We start from the raw sequence: 23,210 nt of genomic DNA, 5'->3' as shown, positions 1-23,210 counted from the left end.
TAGCTGGCAAACCCGTATTACAATATCACAATCAGTACCAATAACATTCTCAAGTTTTTCTTTGAAGCTCTCTGCCATTACTGATCAGGAGGCAGGTGGTCTATAGAAGCATCCTATTACTATCTTAGACAAAACTCTGATGCTTACCTTCGCCTAGATTATTACACATTGAGATAACTCATATAGATATTACCAAGTTATTTATGACAATATTCATGAAGCAATACTAGTGTCTGGCCTATACTTGCAAAATATAGTGTTTTTCACAATTCCCATTGCAGGCTTCTAAGGATTGTGTAGTGGGGATTTGCAGGTAAAGTAATGAAAAAGTACTCATGTCCAGCAATGTACCACCTGAATATAAAACAAGTTTGGAGATCAGATCACTTTCAAACCCCTACTTCACAGTACGCATACAAACTATGAGGGCGCCATTGTCAGTCCGTGTGGTACTTACAACACCACAATACATTTTCACTCAACTGCAAGAAACTGGTACAATTATAACTAGGAGGATTGACAGTAGTGTTCAATGCATGCATTGTACTCTCAACTTTGAAGAACATACCCTTCATCACGTGCGAAGTAACTCTATGACAAGTCTTGAAACACTGCCCATGCCAAGGGCTGATGTAGAGCATACAGGTCAGAGCTGTCTTCACTGTGTGCATACTGTGAAGTGGGAGATCTAGAAGTGATTCAATCTTCAATCTCATTTTACATTCAAATGGCACATTTCTCAACACAGGTTTCTTATGAAACCTTTATATACTAAATGCTCTCTACAACATCTAGAAGCCTATAACAAGAACTGTGAAACTCCCTATATAATCTAATCTCACTTTAATATTTCAGTGCTCTTAACTTTCATTTTCAGCCTGCTTTGTCTTTAACACTACGTGGGTACTATTACCTTTAATATTTGATGCTAATTCTGATATCTTACCATGGATGTGCCTGTAGTTACCACATTAATTTTTTCCTCTTTTTTACCTACAAGGACATAATACTCCTCTGAGAGTGACACGGATGATTTTTCTCCAGTTACTGAAGGTAACTCAACATTTATTCTATGGAGGGGTTCCTCCAACCTAAATATGACAACGTTCACAAAACATGTACTACCCAAACAATCACTTCCTTTGTATAGTACATGCCTGATCTACTGAGAGCAGGTGCTAAAATTCTCCACTTGATAGCAAATGTTCACAATGTAGCATCTGAGACTGACTGAAACATCTGCATCTTTGGGTTAAGCCCTCCATTAAACCCTCCACTTGGTTCTCTAATCACTAAGTAAGTATTCTATATGACACAAAAAAGTTTCAAGAGCCCTCCATTAAACCCTCCACTTGGTTCTCTAATCACTAAGTAAGTATTCTATATGACACAAAAAAGTTTCAAGAGAGAAAGATTAGTCCCTTAGACTAATCATCCAGCAAATACACACTTCATTATATGCCACAATTACTGAAGTTCACATGTGACCGTTTTGTCATTCCCTTATCTTTTGTAAGAATTAATTTGGTCATTTGAATGACTCCAATTTACAATGTTATTTAAAAAAATTCAATGCATGTATTTCAGTCATCATATGTATACAGTTATTAACAGCTACTGGAAACAGTATATCAACAAAAATACTTATCTCACATACATACAAAAATGTACAATATCACATACTGCTGCTTTTCAAACAGTAACAACCACATACAACAGTAAACATTGCTAAAACAAATAACGAGAATTTCTTTAGGTATGGCAATTTCTCCATACACGCTGAATGACTATTCGGCATTTCCCCTCTAATTCCAACTTCCTCAAGATGTGAGAACAAATCACGAAAATTACTGATGTAGTAATAATGACAAATAGTTGCACTAAAACAATTTATGATGTCCTCAGATAACCAGCAATTAAAACCATCAGTCTGTTATTCCAGAATGAGATTTGAACTAAGTTTACAGAATCGGGAAAGTATGGAATGGAAATTGGCGATTGATACGGTCTTTGTGAATGCCACACTATGTTTTTAGTCATTTATTACACCTTCTGTTATTCATTAGGAGTATATATTCACAATTCAGACACATCAATTTTCTTCTTTTTTCTGTTCACAGATTCACTTACACTCTTTTCTTTGTGTTTTCGTTTCTTTATGCTTAGCTCAACATTATCTAGTGAAGAATCCATGCCATCCACATGCCCATTTTGGATTATCTTGTAACTGCCCTTCACTAAAATGTTCTTCGCTTCATCGTCGTCAGTTTTAATTTCTGCAATGTCAATGCCAGAAAATGTAACATTGTCCATCCCTTCTGACACTGCATTTAAACGTAACTGCTTTGACTCCTTTTTCATTAATGCTTTATTTTTTGAATGTTTCCTTTTCTTCTTTTCTTTCTTTTTTGACAGTTTCACAGCACTTCCAGCTTCATCATCTTCACTGCTTCCTCCTTGATTACTGTCATTTTCTGAGGGTTCATCAACATCATCTTTGTTTACGTAATCAAGTTCTTGTGTATGCTTTTCAACTTCCTCCTTGATTTTATCCACAAAAACTCCATTTGGCTTTTCTTCTTTCTGTTTAGTAGCTTTTTTCGCACTGGAAATAAGATGAAAAGATAATTAAAATTTTTAAGATGATATTATCATCTTCAACTGTTAGCAACCAAAAAGTGATGGCTTTTAGAAAACTGTATGACTGCAAAACCCTGCCAAGAAAAGATTAAAACATTAAAATCTCTTTTGAATAGTATCTCTAAACAACAAAACTGTGTCAAATGAGGAAACTACTACAGCCTTACTGAATCCATATCCAAGATATGGCAATGAACCAGAGAAAAATGGATATTATGCAAATATTTAGCGTAATCTGTCTTTTTACTACCATAAGATGGTCTGCTGTTTGACTAAACCTAAAAACCTATAGTGACATACATATATTGTGCCAAATCATCCATTTTCAGTAAGTCATTCTTTATTCAGTTATTAATGAAAATTTTGAACATGGCTACAGCTTTAATAGCAATGAAAATTTTGAAAATTTTAAGCATAATCAGAGCAAGATAATCAATAAGCACTTTAAAGGTTGATAGCACATGCTGTTATGTTTAGGAATAGGTGGTTATGAAAGTTCACTAATAACAATGTTTTTCTGTTTGATGCACCCGACTCTAATGGAATAAAAAATTAATAGAGGTGTGGATGTCATAAGGTGGCAAGATGTGAGGTACAAGTTAGAAAGCAAGTGTGTGAACTGCAGAGAAAGACAGAGAATAGTTCGCCATGGAGTGAAGTCTGGTGCATGCATTTGCAGACAGCAGCACACACGAAGGTGAGGGGGCATGAATTGGGAGTGGGTGATAGGACAGAAGGGCAAAAATTGTTTGGTGGAGCGTGTGGGGACAGGAAGTTACCATAGGTCGAGGTTGTGATGATTTCAAGAGCAGGGAATGTGTTCTAAGGATAACTCCCACCTCCACAGTTCAGAAAAGCTTATGGAGGAGGGAAGACTTCAGGTTGCACAGGTTATGCAGTAGACATTGAAATCCCCAATGTAATGTTCAACTGCATGTTGTGCCTCAGAGTGGTCCACTTTGCTTCAGGCCACAGTTTGGCGATGGCCATTATCGTAGTGGGTAGCTTGTTGGTAGTCATACCAATATAAAAAGCTATGCAGCATGCTGGTATACAACATATACGAACACACAAAAACTTCTTTGAAGTACATATGTGGCACAGCCCACGTCACCCTCCTATGTCAACTTGTTTATGGTCCATCTACAGTAACCCAAACAACCCAGGACTGAAACAACTGAACCACATCTTCGTCAGGGCTTTAATTATTTTTCATCATGCCCTGAAATGAGGACCAGCTTAATCACGATCCTTTCCACCCCTCCTAAAGTGGTTTCCCATCGACCAACCAACTTCCACAACATCGAAGTCCATCCCTATGCTACCCCTCAACCCGTTGCCACAAGGATCATATCCTGTGAAGCACCCATGTACAAAACCTGCCCAGTTCATACACCTAGGACTTCTCATTCCAGTCTATTCACTGCTTTATCTTACCCCATCAGAGGCGGGGTCATCGGTGAATGCAGCCGTGCAATATGAGGGCTGTTCAAATAATTTTGGAACTTTGTCCAAAAAATGTTTCTACACTTAACTTTTACTTATGGTATACTGTCTCCTTCAAAATACTCTCCATCACAATTGTTAAACTGCTCCCGATGCTGTTTCCTCTTCCTGATGCAATCTTGGTACGCCTTTTGCTATACCCCATGAAGCCCCCATTTGCAAATTTTATTTTCTCAAATCTATGATTGCAAATTTTCATCTTTTCAATGGGGTTTTCAACTTCGGACACAATAAAATGTCTGCAGGGGCCAGGTCTGGAATGTCCGGAGGATGAAGCAGCACACTGATTTCGTTTCTCATGCAATAATCATTCACATACAGGGATGAATGTGCACATTCGTTATCATGTTGGGAGAGCCATGAATTGTCTCACCACATTTCAAGTCATTTCCTTCTCACAGGCATGACAGCATGTCCCGAAAGTACCATCGATTAACAGTTTGTCCCTGTGGTACGAGTTCATGATGAACTAATCCTTCAACGTCAAAGAAAACTATCAGCATGACTTTGATATCTGACCTGAAGAGATTTCTTTGCTCTTGGAGAACCATTCCCAACCCATCATGAAGATGGAATCTTGGTCTCAATATCATAACTGTAGACCCAAGTCTCATCACCAGTTACAATTCTCTTAAGGAACATCTCATTCTCATTTGCATGATCCAAATGTTCTCCGCAGAATGCGAGGCGGAGGTCTTTCTGGTCTTAACTTATTAGCCTTGGGGTGAACTTGGCTGGAACACAATACATTCCACGATGCTGTGTCAAGATTTCATGACATGATCCAACTGAAATGTAACATCCTTTTGCCATCTCTTTAGTCAGTCTTCAATTAGCACACACAATTCCACTGACGTTCCTGACATGAGCATTACTGGTAGGACTGCTGATATTTTTTAAAATACCGGAAATCTGATACATCGACATTTAAAAAAAATATCATTATTGGCTCTCAATATATAGAGAAAAAAGTATCGATAAATCGCCAGAAGAAATATAGACGTACAGCCTATAAAAATATCTGCTGCACATTGTAAATATACTGCCGGTTTTAGAGCTGTATATTGATTTATTATTAGATATTATGTACATCAACAAGCTAGCAGCCTGCCTATCCCCCTCAGAGCAAGAACTCTTAAGGAAAATGATGCACGTTCACGCTTGGCGATAAACACTTTGCTAACAATTCAAAAATTCATATGTATTCAAGTGCAAATCAAAAATGTACAAGCTTTATACCAATGAAAAGAGGAAATTTCAATTTTTTTCATAACATTTGACATCAATTAAAAAAAAATTATTAATTTTTAATAATTTGTAATTAATTAATTTTTAATACTTATTTAATAATTAGAAATGTAATAAACGTTCAATGTGGCCACCATTGACTGCATGGCAACCACAATATGGTAGCCAAACTCATCTCACATGTGCGAAAGTGTATCTGCTGTTACTGAGTGGACAGCACCAGTGATCCGGTTCTACAGATCGTTCAGATTAATTACAAATTATTAAATTTATTACACTGATATCAAACATGACAAAAAAAACTCTGAAACTTCCTCTTTTCATTGGTATAAATCTTCTTCATTTTGGATTTGTTCTTGACCTGACCGACGGTCTTCTTTAACTTCCGGCCATTTCTATACCGTGTCAACTATTCGTAACACCGAGTACGGCTTAAGCACTCATCACTGTAGGCTTCCTGCACTCTGTAAAGGTTTTCTTGAGTTTCACGCAAAATCTAATGCATGCACATTACTCCTCTACCATCTCAAAATTCACAAACTGTGCAACACAACATTCTACTCAATACAGTACTGAACAGTAACTAACAGACGTGCAACAATAAAATTTCCGGCAGTTGCACATTAAACACAGGCGTTTGCAGGGACACCAACCACATTTTGCTCCAACACACTGCTAGCGCAAAATTACGAATGTTGTAGAACTTTTTGAATTGACCTCATATACTAGCAGCTATGCTGCAGTCACTTCACAGTTTTTTATATAGGTACGACTACCAACCACCTGTTCACTAGGATATTTTTTATTTTTTTTTATTTTTTTATTTTTTTTTTTTTTTTTTGTGGTTTTAGGGCGCCCAACTTCAACGGTCATTAGCGCCCAGACTACGTTAGGAATGCACCGTGAGTCACAAGTTTAAAACAGCAACGAAACGGAAAACACGATAAAAGACAGACTGACAGGCAAAGGATTAAAAAAAAAAACAGCATAATCAAATGTCCTTAGAGAGGGTTGTCAAGTTGATAAAATGAAGAACGCGAGCAGCTGCTCGTGGGTCATCCGCTAAAATGGCATCTAGAGTACATGGCAGGCCAAGATCAAGACACAGTGTGTTAAAATCCGGACAGGACGTTAAAATGTGGCGGACCGTCAACAATTGCCCACATGGGCAGAACGGTGCCGGCACAGCCGTCAGCAGATGGCGATGGTTGAACCGGCAGTGTCCAATTCGTAACCGGGCCAAAACTACCTCCTCCTGCCGAGAAGGGCGTGAGGAGGACGTCCAAGCCGCGGGAAGAGGTTTCAAGGCCCGAAGCTTGTTGTCTGTAAGTGCAGCCCAATCGGCATGCCACAGCGATAAAATGCATCGACAAATGACCCTGCTACAATCTGACGAAGGGACACAACAAGAAGCTGTCCGAGGCTGGAGGACCGCAGCCTTGGCCGCGGCATCTGCACCTTCGTTCCCAGGGATACCGACATGGCCAGGAACCCACATAAAGCTAACCGGAGAACCGACGTCCACCAGCTGCTGAAGAGAGCGTTGGATCCAGTGCACGAAAGGGTGAACCGGGTACGGATCACTAAGGCTCTGGATGGCGCTCAGGGAATCGGAGCAGATGACATATGCAGAATGTCGGTGGCAGCAGATGTAAAGAACAGCCTGTTAGAGGGCAAAGAGCTCAGCTGTGAAGACCGAACAATGGCCATGGAGCCGGTATTTGAAACTTTGTGCCCCGACAATAAAAGAACACCCAACCCCGTCATTGGTCTTAGAGCCATCTGTATAAATGAAGGTCATATTAATTAACTTCGAACGAAGTTCGACAAAACGGGAGTGGTAGACTGAACCGGGGGTAACCTCCGTTGGGAGCGAGCTGAGGTCACGGTGAACGCGAACCTGAGCCTGGAGCCAAGGTGGCGTGTGGCTCTCGCCCACTCGAAAGGTTGCAGGGAGTGAAAAATTAAGGTGTTGAAGGAGGCGACGAAAGCGAACTCCAGGGGGTAGCAGGGCAGAGACATACAACCCGTATTGATGGTCGAGAGAGTCGTCAAGAAAGGAACGATAAGACGGGTGGTCGGGCATTGCCAGTAGCCGACAGGCATACCGACAAAGCAGTATATCGTGCCGGTAGGGGAGTGGCAATTCACCAGTGTCAGCATGAAGACTCTCGGCGGGACTAGTAAAAAACGCTCCGATCGCAAGTCGTAAACCCCGATGTTGTATGGAGTTGAGGCGGCGTAAGATGGATGACCATGCAGAGGAGTATACGAAGCTCCCATAATCCAGCTTGGAGCGGACGATCGACCGATATAGGCGAAGTAGGATGGTTTGATCCGCTCCCCACGACATACCACTGAGAACACGGAGGACATTTAGAGAATGGGTACAATGGGCAGCCAAATATGACACATGTGGAGGCCAGCTAAGTTTCCTGTCAAATGTAAGACCTAAAAATTTTGTTGTCTCCACGAATGGGAGAGCAACGGGACTGAGTCGTAAGGACGGTGGGAGAAACTCTTTGTAGCGCCAGAAGTTAATACAGACCGTCTTCTCGCCAGAAAAACGGAAGCCATTGGCGACACTCCAGGAGTAAAGACGGTCAAGAGAACGCTGAAGACAGCGCTCCAGGAAACACGTACGCTGCGCGCTGCAATAGATGGTAAAATCGTCCACGAAACGGGAGCCTGATACATCAGCTGGGAGGCAATCCATTATTGGATTGATCGCTATGGCGAAGAGAGCAACGCTCAAAACTGAGCCCTGTGGCACCCCATTCTCCTGGCGAAAGGTGTCTGATAGGACAGAACCCACACGTACCCTGAACTGTCGATCCATTAAAAAGGAACGAATAAAAAGAGGGAGGTGACTGCGAAGGCCCCATGTATGCATGGTGCGGAGAATGCCCGCCCTCCAACAGGTGTCGTAAGCCTTCTCAAAATCAAAGAACACAGCCGCGGTCGGGCGCTTCCGCAAGAAGTTATTCATAATGAAGGTCGACAAAGTAACCAGATGGTCAACAGCAGAGCGGCGCCTACGAAATCCACATTGTACATTGGTAAGTAGGTGTCGAGACCCGAGCAGCCAAACCAAACGGGAGTTAACCATTCGCTCCATCACTTTACAGACACAGCTGGTAAGCGAGATGGGTCGATAACTGGAAGGCAAGTGCTTGTCCTTCCCCGGCTTAGGGATCAGGACAACAATAGACTCGCGCCAGCATGCGGGAACATGTCCCTCAATCCAGATGCGATTGTAAGTACGAAGAAGAAAACCTTTACCCGCAGGAGAAAGGTTCTTCAGCATCTGAATATGAATAGAATCAGGCCCTGGAGCGGAGGACCATGATCGACCAAGTGCGTTTTCGAGTTCCCTCATGGTGAATGGGGCATTATAACTTTCACGATTCGAGGAGTGGAAGTTAGGTGGCCTAGCCTCCTCTGCCTGTTTGCGGGGGAGGAAGGCAGGGTGGTAATGAGCAGAGCTCGAAACCTCTGCGAAAAAGCGGCCGAAGGCATTGGAGACAGCCTCAGGGGCCACAAGGACGTCATTCGCGACCGTCAAGCCAGAAACTGGTGAGTGGACCTTAGTGCCAGATAGCTGGCACAGGCTACCCCAGACAACAGAAGAAGGAGTAAAACTGTTGAAGGTGCTTGTGAAAGCAGCCCAGCTGGCTTTCTTGCTTTCTTTAATAATACGACGACACTGTGCACGTAATCGTTTATAATTGATACAATTCGCCACTGTAGGGTGGCGTTTAAAGGTGTGTAAAGCACGTCGACGAGCACGTAAAGCGTCTCTACATGCTGCGGTCCACCAGGGGACCGGTACGCGACGTGAAGAAGAAGTAGGGTGAGGGATGGAATATTCAGCAGCAGTGAGAATGACTTCCGTGAGGTGTGCAACCTGACGATCGCAGCTTGTGAAGGTTTGATCCTGAAAGGTCACCCTGGAAGAGAAGAGCCCCCAGTCTGCTTTGGAGATGGTCCAACTAGATGAGCACGGAGAGGGGGTATGCTGCAGGAGATGGATAACACACGGGAAGTGGTCGCTCGAATATGTATCAGAAATTGCATACCACTCAAACCGGCGTGCAAGTTGGGGAGTACATATAGAGAGGTCTAAATGGGAATAGGTGTGAGATGTGTCCGAAAGAAAAGTAGGGTCGCCAGTATTGAGGCAGACAAGATTGAGCTGGTTGAAAAGGTCTGCTAACAGGATGCTGGAGAGCCCCAAAGGGGATGGTGGGCATTGAAGTCTCCAGTTAACAAAAATGGTGCAGGTAGCTGAGCAATAAGTTGCATCATGTCTGCCCTGGTAACGGCAGACAACGATGGAGTGTAAACGGTACAAATGGAAAATGTAAAAGTGGGGAGAGTAATTCGGATGGCAACTGCCTGCAGGCCGGTGTGCAACGTGATGGGATCGTAGTAAATATCATCCCGGACCGGCAACATAATCCCTCCATGAGCCGAGATACCTACCACAGGGGTAGGTCAAAACGCACAGAGGTGTAGTGTGCCAAGGCAATTTGATCGCATGGGCGTAGCTTCGTTTCCTGGAGGGCTACGACGAGCGGACGGTGCAAGCGGAGCAGCAACTTCAAGTCCTCTCGGTTGGAGCGAATGCTGCGAACATTCCAGTGAATAAGTGCCATCATAAGAAGAAAAGGAAGATCAAAGAAGGGGTCACCTCAAAGGCCGCTGAGGGCCTGGCTTCGAGCGAGCACTGCCGCCGCTATCAGTAGGCGGACAGTCATCGTCCATTGGTTCTATAGGTTCATCGGGCATCTTGGTAAGATGGCCGGGAGGGGGAGCTTCCTCCGCCGGTGAACGGCCAGATGTTCGGCTACCAGCGGTGCGGCCAGGCAAAACGGATGGCGGCCTGGGGCGGCAACCGCTGGGTGGCGCAGGAGAAGAAATGCGCCGTGGCGGAGAAGGAGAACTGTGCTTCCTATGAGCCTTCTTGGAAGGTCGTTTGGTGGAAGTACCGGTCGATGGTTGGGAGGTCGAGGTACGTAGGAAGTCTGCACGGGACGGTTCCTTCTTGAAGGCCCGTGCATCTGACTTCTGGGTCTTCGTCTTAGCAGAAGCTGATGAAGGGGCTGGTGTCTGTGGGGTGATGGGAGGAAGAGGAGACGTCGACCGCGCGATCTTAGCACTGGCCGAACGGACGACCGTGGTGCTGAAGGTCAGATCGCATGTCTGGGTTGCCACCTCCCTGGTAGTCCGAGGAGAGGCGAGGACAGTACTGTATTTCCCCGCTGGGAGCAGCGTGGGCTTCCTACTAGCCAATAGCTTGCGAGCAGCCGAGGTGGACACTTTCTCTTTGACCCAAATTTCTTGGATACAGCGTTCTTCCTTATAGACGGAACAGTCGCGGGAGGATGCTGCATGGTCACCCTGACAGTACACACAACGAGGAGACGGAGGTGGACAGTCACCCTCATGGGCATCCCTGCCACAAGTGACACATTTAGCCGCATTGGAACAAGACTGTCGAGAGTGATTGAAACGCTGACACTGGTAGCAGCGCGTAGGTGTCGGGACATAGGGGCGAACAGAAATAACCTGGTATCCCGCCTTGATGCGCAATGGCAGCTTAACACTATCAAAGGTCAAGAAAAGTGTCCGGGTCGGTACAAGGTCATTGTTGACCTTTTTCATGACCCTATGGACAGCCGTCACACCCTGCTCAGCGAGGAAAGATTGAATCTCCTCGTCAGTCAATCCGTCGAGGGATCTAGTATAGACCACACCACGAGACGAATTCAAAGTTCAGTGAGCCTCCACCCGGACAGGGAACGTGTACAGGAGTGTGGCTCGAAGCAGTTTCTGTGCCTGAAAGGCGCTCTCAGTTTCTAGTAACAAGGTACCATTACGCAACCTCGTACAAGACTTAACAGTACCGGGTATTGCATCTACGCCCTTCTGGATAACGAAAGGGTTGACAGAGGAAAAATCCTTTCCGTCCTCAGATCGAGAAATGATGAGGAACTGTGGGGTAGGCGGTAGTACTTTTGTCACTGGGGGCTGGTCATGTTTCCGTTTGTGGGCAGAAGTCGAGAGAGAAGAAGAGAAATCCATTGCGGAGGAATCCCCCATGATTGTCAGCGTCACCAATGGCGCGCTCCTTCCTTATGGGGACCCTCTCAGAGGGCACTCCCGCCTTAGGTGAATGTTTACACCTCAGGTCACACCTCCCGAGAAACAGACGGAGGGACCAATCAGCATGGTCAGAAGGTATCAGCTCAGGCAATCACCCCTCCCTGGGCCTGGCCTTTACCAGGGGGTACGTGCGTGCCTTACTTGTCTACCCAGGGCGGGGAATTACGCGTTACCCCATCACCGGCTACACGTGCGAACGCGTGGGTCGGCCTTCAGGCGCGCACAGGGAGGAAGGAAGAAGAAGAAAAAGAAGAGAGAGAGGACAGACTGTCTCAAACGCCGAGGCAGAGACCAGAGAAGGCAAGGAGAAGAAGGCAAGGAGAAGAAGGCAAGGAGAAGAAGGCAAGGGAAAGAAGGCAAGGGAAAGAGTAAGGAAGACAGTGAGATGGAGAAGAACAAAGAAAGGAGCCAACCAAAGAAGGAAGAAACGAGAAGTGAAAAACCAAAAAGACCACAAATATAGGCCGTGGGACCGTCCGTCTCCGGACGCAGGCGCTAACTACTCCCTTGAGGGGGATGGACTCCTTTTAGTCGCCTCTTACGACAGGCAGGAAGACCTCGGGCCTATTCTAACCCCCGGACCCGCAGGGGGGTGTTCACTAGGATGAAAGGCCACAGTTTGGCAGAGCAAAGCAGACCACCCTGTGGCACAACATACAGCTGAACATAACATACTTGATTTCAATGGCTGCTTCACAACCCAGGCCATCTGTATTACTCCCCTGCACCACCAGCTTTTCTTGGTTGCATGGATGAGAGCCATCCTTACTACATATTCTCCACTTCCAAAATCATCCTGGCCTCAACAAACAGTATCTTACTGTTCCTACAACAGCAGTCCACTCCTCTGTCCCATCACCTCCTCCCAATTTACGTCCCCTCACCCTCACATGTGCTGCTCTCTGCCAACACACCCACCATTCTTTTCCCTTTCTCTGCTTCTCTCCTTTTCTGCCCCACACTCCTTCCAAAGCCTCCCAGCACTGCATCTGGCAGTCTTGTTCTATCACCTAGTCCCTGCATGGTCCACCAGGCAACACTGACAACTCTGCCTCCTAACTGTACCCTGCTATCCCTATCCCTAGCCCAACCCACTCTAGATTGCTGCTGCCCCTCGATGCGACACAAGTTACATTCAGTCATAAATTTCATGTGATATCCCACGCGATTGTACTTCTGTTAGAAAGTGTTAGTGTGGTAGTGAGACGTATGCTTTTTGGAGATAAAGGAATACTGCATTACATTCAACCCACACAGATCAGCTACTGGGCAGTGGCCTCTGTTCTGTGCTGCGTCTCAACCCTATGGCACAAGTCTAGGAAGTCACAGCTTAGCATGTCACAGAACTTCAAAGTCTCTAGCTCAGACCTTCTAGATTCAGAACTAGGGACACCACCATCAGTTCTGGGGACAACGCTGCAGATGGCAAATTTCATTTAAATCCCATGAGCAATGCTGGCATTCTCAACTTCTTCTGTAACAGCAGAAATGATCCAAGCAGGACTTCAGAACCCACACAAGAAGCGTTGCTCATTCAACAAGCATCACAATGTTGAGCTAGTTGTACCATATTCTCTCAATTGTTGCTGGAACAGCCTCCGAGATCAAATGTCTTCACATGAGAAACTAGATTTTGTTTCACTTTAATTTTACACAGTACGCACCCTTCAGTGAGACTGTAGTCAATACAAGAATACACGAGTTGAACTAATCATCATATGAAGTTATCAGTGCAGTTATCTGATAGAACCAATCAACGGCTAGACCCCGTTGATACAATACACACATGTAAACTTCAATATTATATTCAAATTAAGCTGTCTATTCAGCCTTTTGGCACGGTGTCGAATTCTCCGCCATTATTAAAAACTTCAACCTCAAGATAACCAAAGGTTTTAGTGTTAAAGTGTCTGAAGTGGAACGAGGTGACAATACAGGTGCTAACTTGTCACTCAGATAACTTCAGTATTTATTATAGGAAGATTGGCATTACTGCCACAGAGTCATTCCCTACAACAGGGAACAACTTCTGCTTGTCTTCCACAGTGAGAGTTTTAATATCATTCAGCTCAGGTACTAGAAGATGAAATCTTACCTGATATTCAAAACACGGCATAATTTGTTGAATGCGGCTTTTGTATTTGTAGACATTTCTGCAGCCTCCTTGTACAATGTGAGAGCTGAGGCAACTGCCTGCCAATCAACACTATTCTTGACTTTGCACCTTTCATGCGTGTGTCTGATCAACAGCAATAATTTCAGCAATTCACACACAAATTTTTGTTTCACTCCCTGAGCTGTTAAGGCATCTTTGGCATCCCCTGCCGCATTTTTCAGTGATGATGATTTTGCGAGCTGTGTTAACATCTGAAAAGAGATGTGTCAGAATTTTACAAACATTTGTAAAATATGAGGAGATTATAAAGTTTACACAATATAACTGAAAATGTCAAAGGCATGTAAATGTACTTAATAAGGGAACACAACTACTCTTTGTACAGAAGCACTATTGAATAGTGACCAATTCATAAAATTATCCTCGTATACCTTTATACTCCTCCTCCTGTGTCAATTTACAAGGGTGTCCCTATACAACCATTGTTCAATGTTACATCCGTACGTGAATTATTGTTTTTTCCTCTTACAATCACTGTTATTCCACTATCATATTAAATACAACATAGATCAACATGAATTAACAATCACAGACTATCTTTTTGTTTTTTGACCTATATAAATATTTTAATAACAAGTTTGTTTCGTGGTCATCCTCCACAGCAAGCATAGAACTACTACTTGTTCTGTAAATAAAACTTCCTTTGCCTGCTGCCACTTTATTTATGTATCCCAGATGCATTTCGCCTTCTTTTTGTTCTAAGGTGGCATCAGTGGGATGATTTGCTGATCTGCATTTCCTCTCATCTGGTCTGGAGGAAATGCATATCACCATATCATCCCACTGTTGATGCCTTAGAACAAGAAGATGGCGAAACGCACGAGGGATAAATAAAGTCACAGCAGGAAAAGGTGGTTTCACTTACAAAACGAGTAGTAATATTTTAATATTTGCACCATGAAATTGCTTTTGTGTAATAAACAGATAAGATATATGAAGTATTTGTGTGCTTTCATGTGGGAATCAACTGTGTTGGAAAAACCATTCTTTGGGCAACTGAACTATTCTCAGAAGTACTTGTTCTCACAACAGGCAGACTATTCTGTCACAACATGTGGTCTGCCTCTGATATACAGGGTGTCTCACGTAACTCTGTCGCCTCAGATATCTCTGGAACAATAGATACTCAAAAACGGTTTTCACAAGCATGAGCGTATGGCATGGGCTTAGGAAACCAAATACTATGCAAAATTTTAAAATGTAAACAAATACTATTTTCAACAAAACCTTGTGTATTTTTAAATGGACACCCTCCTATTTTTTTCGTATGCAATGAAAAATCACAAAAATAATGGCGTTGGTTGCATCACAATACATCAATTAAGTTGACACTTGAAATAAATGAAGCGTACACAGGGTGTATACGTGGACAAGAAAAAAAAATTCCCGGATTTTTCCCGGATCTCCCTGTTAAAAATACATTTTTTCCCTGGTGAAAATACACTTTTTCCATGTTAAGTGACAGTATACTTTACGTCGGAACTGTAAAACTTACCAATCCTTTGAAAAGATACGGTTTTATACAGCAGTGTAGAATTTCTCGGCATTTTAGAAAGATCTTTCATAAGCAGCAACATGTACGCTGCAAATTTTCGTATTACGGAAGTATGAATTCTAATTCCACCAACAGGAAAAGTTAATGGTTTAAGTTACTATACATAGTGTTGCTACAAGAAGAGCAAAGCTTTCGCATATAATATTTGTCTCTAAGATTAATAAGCTACAAGAGAAGCTAAGCTTTCACATATAATGTTGATCCGTTTAGCGCATGTTACACTTTAAGATACATCATACAAATACGTCAGCAAAATTTTTAATACCACCATAAATCTCAGATCTTCCGGGCTCAAAAATCCTCTACATGGCTCGTCACCAAAGAGTTGATTTTTAAATGAGAGCAAACACTCTGCAATTTAAGAAATTCATCGTACATTCGCGCACATAGTTCATCTTGCGTAAAAGAAAATCTACTTTGAAAATAACGCTTTTCGAACGACAATTCGCAATATTTTCCTGCGACCTGTTAGAAATAGATCCATTTCAGCAGTTGCCAGAGAGCGCCATATAAGAGGCGTCATGCGCTTGCGCAGCTACGATGACGTAGGAAGACAGTATGTTCATACATATAAAACATTAAAAGAGAGAGAGAGAGAGAGAGAGATCAGAGGATACTCCAAGAGCGCCGGAATTTCGTGAACCATACTAAAATGCATAGTTTGCCTTAAAGCGCACATTCGTATGTCCAGATTCACAATGACTTAGGCCTCGACCTGATATTAAGCTTTTCGGTATGGTTTTCGGGACGTAAATTTTCTTGGAGTACCAGTACTGTATTATCTCGTGTTTGGTTCTTTATTATGGCATAATGCCATACGTGCTAGAAGATGAAAACGTGCACTTGAAATGCAGTGAACAGTTAAAACTAGCCAATAGTGTGGAATTAAACACTTCATTTCAAATAAATTTACTGCCTCAGAGGAAATCTTAAAAAAGGCCAAATTTCTTTAGCAAACCGACAAAAATAACTTTATTGTTCTGCAAGGCAATTGATACTTGACTGTCAGAAAGGTGGAAATAAAATAAAATCTAAAACTAGTAACATATTTAAGCCTTCCGTATTTATGTGAATGTATTTTAATTCACTTGATAGCTCCCAGCCACAGAAATCCGTCTCGTTTTCATTTGACGTGAGAGCAGTAAATGAAGAGGAAACAGAAAAATCACTAAATGTAAACACGGGTCATGTGGAGACTACCCCCACCCCATCCCACTACAACTCAGACTGCTCTGCGCAAGTCTTTCTGAAGAGTCTGATACATAAGACATATATCTTCGAGGAAATGTAAGACATGTTATTTGGTCTTTAGTGAGCTGAAATGCAGTGCCACGCCTCTTCAAACAATATTCTTATACCGCACGTCACTGTATTGCACTCTGTGGAACTCAAACATGTTTGCAATGTATGCCATCAAACTATTTCAGGACAATGGAAATTAAAATGTCCTGTAGTGCCTCTCCTGCTCACAGTCGGCCGGTTTGACATCTTGTCCCTCTAAAAAATAAAAATAAATGCAATTAATACTGGATGGGATTATTTGTAACTGGGAGAACAAGAACTCTTCAGAAAGTCTGGCCTTTTTATTGCCTATTAGCTAATAACTTGCTCTTCTGTGTCATATAGAATTAAATGTAGGATACCTAAAACCAGTAAAGACAAGAGACAGGCAAGACAGTACACATTTCTTCAGTCCTTAGGTCCTAACGATTTTTCTCTCTAATCTTGCTGCAGCTTTACATGGCGTGCTTTCCTTTCTGCGAAAGAACTATTACCTCATCAAAGTTCATCAAACTTTTGCAACATGAAAAATCAAAATGTCATCGTCTAATACTGAAAAAGCTGTTAATACATATAATACCCAAGACTGGTGTGGTTTCTCGATTTGATTACGTCTATTTTGTCACTGTGTGCTGGAAAAATCAAAATAGGCCTTTCTAATATTGCAGCAATTGTGACACGCGCAAAATAAGCGAGACTGTTTTGGCAATGATGATCATTTTTATAGTACGACAATATAATTCACGAAGTACCAATACGAAATACCTATTTGGCCTACTACAATCAAAAAGCTTTATGTTTGAAAATAGTTTCACATTTCATTCGTACGCTCCAATTTCTCATGAACGAGGCTGACGAGGATTCCCCTGGCAGAGACATCACGTACACTATGCACGCATTCAAAAGTCAACTTATAATTCTTTCAGAAATCAACTTAGAATGTGTTAAAAAATGTCCAAAAACCAGCAGGGGTGCGTTTCAAAATCGTAGGAATACTCAATAGACTGACGTGCGCTGGATGCTAGGTGCTTTGTGAAACAAAGTTTTTTTCCTCAAGAATATAAATTTGTCCCCTCCCCCTGAAACTGCCACCCGGTTCAGATACCCCAGTTTGCAGCCCCGTATTTTCTATGCTGGATGTAATGCACAACAACAATTTCTGTGGGCAACACGGCACTGGTAAATGTGTTTAGCAAATTGAATTCAAGTGTGTTATCCCTAATTGTAGCTCTAGTTGTCGTTTTGCTAGAATAAACATACATTTACAATTTGAAAAATGTAACTTTGCATTGGACGTTTTACTTGTTTATTTTTGTGGATTGTGCATACCTTCCCATTGTGAGAGACCCTGACACAGGCAGCGTGAGGTGCACGCTTGAGTCTCAGGACATCCGCTAGCTGTGAGCTTCATTTATTTCAAGTGTCAACTTCACTTTGCAATTTCTCTGGTTGTAATTGACATATTGCGATTCAACGAATGCCATTATTTTTGTGATTTTTCATGCTATTGATTGCATACGAAATAACAGGAGGTGACCATTTAAAAATACACAAGTTTGTTTTGGCAATAGTATTTGTTTAAGTTTTCAAATTTTGCATAGTATTTGGTTTCCTAAGCCCCTGCTGTACGTTCATGCTGGTGAAAGCCATTTTTTTAATATCTATTGTTCTTCCATAGATATTTGAGGTGGCAGAGTTAGGTGAGACACCCTGTATAATACATTTATTTTGCATGTACAGAATAAACTTTCTCTCTCAATCACAAGAGATACATCATTTATCAACTGTGTTATTTTACCATCATTTAACATTTCCTCCCACAATTATCACTCACGAAATGAGGAACTGGAAAAAAATAAAAAGAGCAAATGTAATGAGACACCACATACAGGATTCGGTCACATTAATGTGACCACTGCCTATGTTTGAGGTCAACCTTGAATAAACACTTACAAATGGCAGGTGGCAACATTCACACTGGAGGGTATACAAGGCATGTCGGGAGATGCAGAAAACAGTGCAGTCGTTGTCATCATACAGAGAAGGGGCAATTTATATGATGTCCAAAATGGCATGATCATTGGCTTTCAGGCCATAGGTGGAAGCATTTCCAATAATCCTCAGTCTGTAAACTGTGTGTGTGTTCTAACATGATTAAAATATTCTGTGCATGGCAAAATGACGCTATTCAAAACCGGCGTCAAAGTGGCTGTGCTGCACCGTGGGCATTAGATGACAGGGCTGAATGAAGGCTGCAGAAATTTTTAAGGGTGACTAGATATGCAACTGTTGACCACCAGACCATCCAGATGAACCAAGTGGCTCCCAACAGTCTTTCTTCAATGACCATTCAGTGAAAGTTGCTGTGCACAAGCCCCCACAGCAGGTGCTTGGTTTATGCATCCATGATGACCACTGTTCATCGGCAACGGAGGATGGAATTTGCACACCAATAACGCAACTTTATGTCCACTGAGTGGTGACAGGCGGCCTTTTCAGACAAATCCAGCTTTATTCTCCGTCAGCATAAAATGTCTGAAAGCTAACTCTCTTCAACAATTATCAGAACGGTACAGGATGGAGAAGGGAGTGTTATGGTCTGGTGTTCCCTAGGTGATACCATCATTCTGTAAGACTTAATGTATCAACATAAGTATGCACCTATCCTTGGGGACCATGTCCATCATTCCATGCAGTTTGTTTTTCCTTGGAACATGGCATCTACCAGAAGGACAATGCAATGTGTCACACAGTTCACAGTGTGGGTATGGATCAAAGAGCACCAGGATGAGTTTACTATCTTCCCTGGCCACTTTACTCCTCATATTAACATTCAATTGAGAATCTATGGGACTACCACAATTGGGCTGTTCTTGTCATGGATCCTCATCCGAGAAAGCACTGGACTCGGCATGGCTCCCAATCCCTGCCAGTACCTTCCAGAATCTCATTGACAGTCTTCCCGCACCCACGCAGCTGTCACCTATGCAGAAGGTGGTTATTCAGGCTTTTGACATGTGGTCACATTAATGTGAATGGCAGTGTAATTGAGGCATTTTGTTGTCGACAGGCACATAAAGAAGACTGCGAATGTCATCAGTTAGTTACTTTCAAATACATTGTAACATAGCAAATTATTACGAGGTGTCATCTTGCATTGAAAGCGTAGCTTACCGTTAAGCTGGGAGGAGAGCAGATTTTGGTTCTCACTCTGGCACAGCTGACACTGGCTACTGGGCCGAGCGAAATGTGTACTTACATAATGCTGAGTGCAATACGTTACACATACTCTCTATGAATCTGGAGTACTATCTCTTTCATACTTAGAATACAAAAATCTACAAATAACACAACCAAACTGTTAACATTTCAAATCAATTAACTTCAATATCTTCGGATATATAAATTTTGATCTAAAACACACAATAACCATGCTGGCATTGTGAAACTGAGTTAGAGACTGTAACGTATTGATCTATAGAATCTATCAAAAATAAACCAAGAGGATAGGTTCATATAATTTTCTTTAGTCTCATAACCACAGATTTCTGACACAATTCCAAGTACATTGGAAAATTATCATTTTATCATGTTTTGGCCGTGTCAGTGTTTTGGAGAGACAGAGGGTGAATGGAGGACATACATAAATAGAGAATGTGATATTTCATTAAAACTATGTCAATGTAAGCGTGAGAAAGCAGTTGTACAATAGTGAAATTTGAGACGTGCCCAAGTGAGTTTGATTTTGTAAAAGGCAGCCAAGAAGGGGGATTGAGTATTAAATTTATTGGTAATTTATCTTGTGCAAAGGAATCATATTTTGTTTTCATTAAATTTTATTTAGTTTCAGAAATATAAGATTTCTAACCTAATTTACTTGTGGTAATCTGATTGCCTGACATTAGAAATAACGCGAGTATAGAAGTGCTTGAGATGATCTGATTAGCTGCTAGTCAATAGGGATTCAGCATTTTCCATGCGTTTGAGTAGGGCTTTGTGCCTCAGATCTATGAGTTGAGAGAGTTGCTCAGGAGCCATCTTCTGGTAAACACCTATGTTAAGCCGCACTGACCAAATTTGTACCAAAATAAATAAATTTGCATCTTTGATCAGTTCTAGTGTCATTGACAAAAAGTGACTACAATACTGAGTATTTTGTGAAAGTTTGGGCTATGTGTGAGCTTTATTTTAGAAGATATTCATCTGTGAAAATTTCATGTTGTACACAAACTCTGTGTGTTGTGTTGTGTGCAGCTTACGAGACATTACGATGAGCACTTGTTTAGAAGAAGCCCAATGAATGTCTGAATGTGTTAGCTTGCAAGCAGTCATGAATCAATAACTGTTTAGAATGTTTAAAATATCGCGCTGGACTAAATATCTTCTGGCTGCTTTTAGGTATCAACTTGTTATACAGACAGTCAGTAACATTGCATAATTGATGCTGGGATGTTAGATACAGACTTGATAGCCATTTTCTGTGCTTTAAAGCCGATAAACAAACTTAAAGGAAATTTTAGACATTTTTTCAAACATGTCATGAAAGAATACCGAACACTTGATAGTATAACTAACTTTCAGCTACTGCCCATGGACTGGAGTTACCGATTTACTCGAATGTAAGCCGCACTTTTTTCCAGGTTTTGTGATCCAAAAAACTGTCTGCGGCTTAGAATCGAGTGCAAAGTAAGCGAAAGTTCTGAAAATGTTGGTAGATGCCGCTACAACTAACTTCTGCCGTCGAATATATGTAGCGCTACACAGGCATGCTTTGCAGGTACAAAGATAAATACTGGTGCCAAAACCTCTGAGTCAGTAAATAAATTTAAAAAAAAAAAAAAGGTGGAAGATGAGCTTTTTTCTCAGCCCCGAGTTTCGACCACTGCATTTTCATTTTCATACATTATCCAACGAAGTAAATACAAATTCTGTATTGTTCATCTTCGAATGTAGCAGCATTTCAATGTACTACGAAAATCCGACTTGCAAGGCTGTTTGGGGTGTTTGTCAATAGGGTCAACTCTACATTCTGATTTTTTTCCTACCTGTGAGAAGAGATGGTTGCTAATAGGAACTTTTATGAATTGTGAATCACATGCAGTATTCTCTTCACGATAAGAATAGTACGATTATAAACATATTGCCATGTATTGTTTCGTGTTTGCTGCTATCTCATTTAAATCCTGTCTGCCCAATAAACTACAAAACTAGAGTGAGAAACAGCAAACGTGATACAGTCAGAAATGAAGCACGGCAATTGACTAATTTTTAAATCTAAGATGACTCCAATTTCTGTGCAGAATGTAAAGTACCAAAGAGGCGTCTGCAAAGATTTTCAAACAGAGAAAAATTTTCGCTAAACTCTCGTTCAGAACATCTTCTCTCTATTATTTGGTTCTTGTTGATCATTATCAAAGAAAGCAGCAGTGTAAGTAACAACAAATAGCAGTCGCTTGCCACTGTTACGCTAATGAGACGATTCCTCTTTTATTTTTTAAATTGTAGGCGGAGGTAGCGTGCACAAAAGAAAGCCATGCCGCCAGCGGCAACAGGCCGTAAACATTCATTATCAGAATGCGTCAAACAATTAATGACAGTACAGTAATGGTATTTCAGCTAAGAGTGACATAAACACCTATAACAAAGGGAACGGCACTTATCAGATCAAAGAAAAATAAGCAATCAATTCAAACCAGACGGAGCGCCTGACGCGTAGCAATGGCTACCTGGTAAAGCTTAACTGATAAGCTTAAGACTCGAACCAAACTACTGTAACTGTATTGTCATTCATTAGACCTAAATTGTGTCTCATATTACAATGGACCAACTTCGTTTCGATTTGGAAGTGCGGCCTAAAACTTTTCTTCCCCCTTGAATTTCGAGTCTCAAATTTCAGGTGTGGCTTAGATTCGCGAAATTTTTTTCCTTGATTTTGAGTCTCATTTTTCAGACCCGGCTTAGATTTGAGTAAATACAGTATGCAGCCTTTGCAGGGTGGGTATTTAGTCGAATTTTCGTCAGTGACGCTTTTGTCGGCTAAACCAGTATCTATCATTGCAGGGTGAAGGGGCAGACAACCTGGAAGCTATACTGGTAGCTGGACTGATTGTTTAAAGGATAGTGCAATCCGCCCTGCCGCAGAATCCTTCTTCAGAGTTAATGGAAAACACACACACACACACACACACACACACACACACACACACACACAGAAAGGGAGGGAGAGAGGGAGGGAGGGAGGAGAGAGAGAGAGAGAGAGAGAGAGAGAGAGAGAGAGAGAGAGAGAGAGAGCTGCATTGCTAGATCGCAGAGCCAAAGCAACTCAACTGAAGTTTTGTCGAGAGGGTTGGGCTACGGTAGAAATGAGGCTAGCTGGAGGAAAGGTTGGCGAAGGGTGGCTGGGAGACAGAGACAGCAGACACATTGGACATGTGCGCAACACTAATGCGTTCATTCTGGCAGCACGCGTATGAAGTTTTGTACTGAATATAATGACTTGCAGTGGGACGGGAGAGAGCATAACATAGTCAGCCCCAGGAAAATGAAGCCACGCGCGTGCTGGTGTGTGTGTGTGTGTGTGTGTGTGTGTGTGTGTGTGTGTGTGTGCGCGCGCGTGCGTGCCTTCTTCTATTATCT

The 23,210-nt window shown here is 42.2% G+C and overlaps 1 protein-coding gene across 2 annotated transcripts in view; it reads right to left on the bottom strand.

Annotated features, from left to right (window-relative positions):
- Positions 1–1,555: 1,555 nt before the first annotated feature.
- LOC124545417 (myb-binding protein 1A) overlaps positions 1,556–23,210 on the bottom strand; it is a 110,343-nt gene continuing 88,688 nt past the window's right edge. For both annotated transcript variants that reach the window (XM_047124334.1, XM_047124335.1), the window contains 2 exons: positions 13,658–13,929; positions 1,556–2,605 (listed from right to left, as the gene is read on the bottom strand). In XM_047124334.1, coding sequence (XP_046980290.1) covers positions 2,077–2,605; positions 13,658–13,929 — 801 coding nt within the window. In that variant the 3' untranslated portion in view covers positions 1,556–2,076. The remainder of the gene's footprint in view (positions 2,606–13,657; positions 13,930–23,210) is intronic.

Source organism: Schistocerca americana, chromosome 8, assembly GCF_021461395.2.
Source record: "Schistocerca americana isolate TAMUIC-IGC-003095 chromosome 8, iqSchAmer2.1, whole genome shotgun sequence".
NCBI classification, from domain to species: domain Eukaryota; kingdom Metazoa; phylum Arthropoda; class Insecta; order Orthoptera; family Acrididae; genus Schistocerca; species Schistocerca americana.
The sequence above is the reverse complement of the archived record's forward strand: the minus strand, read 5'-3'. Positions and strand labels throughout refer to the sequence as shown.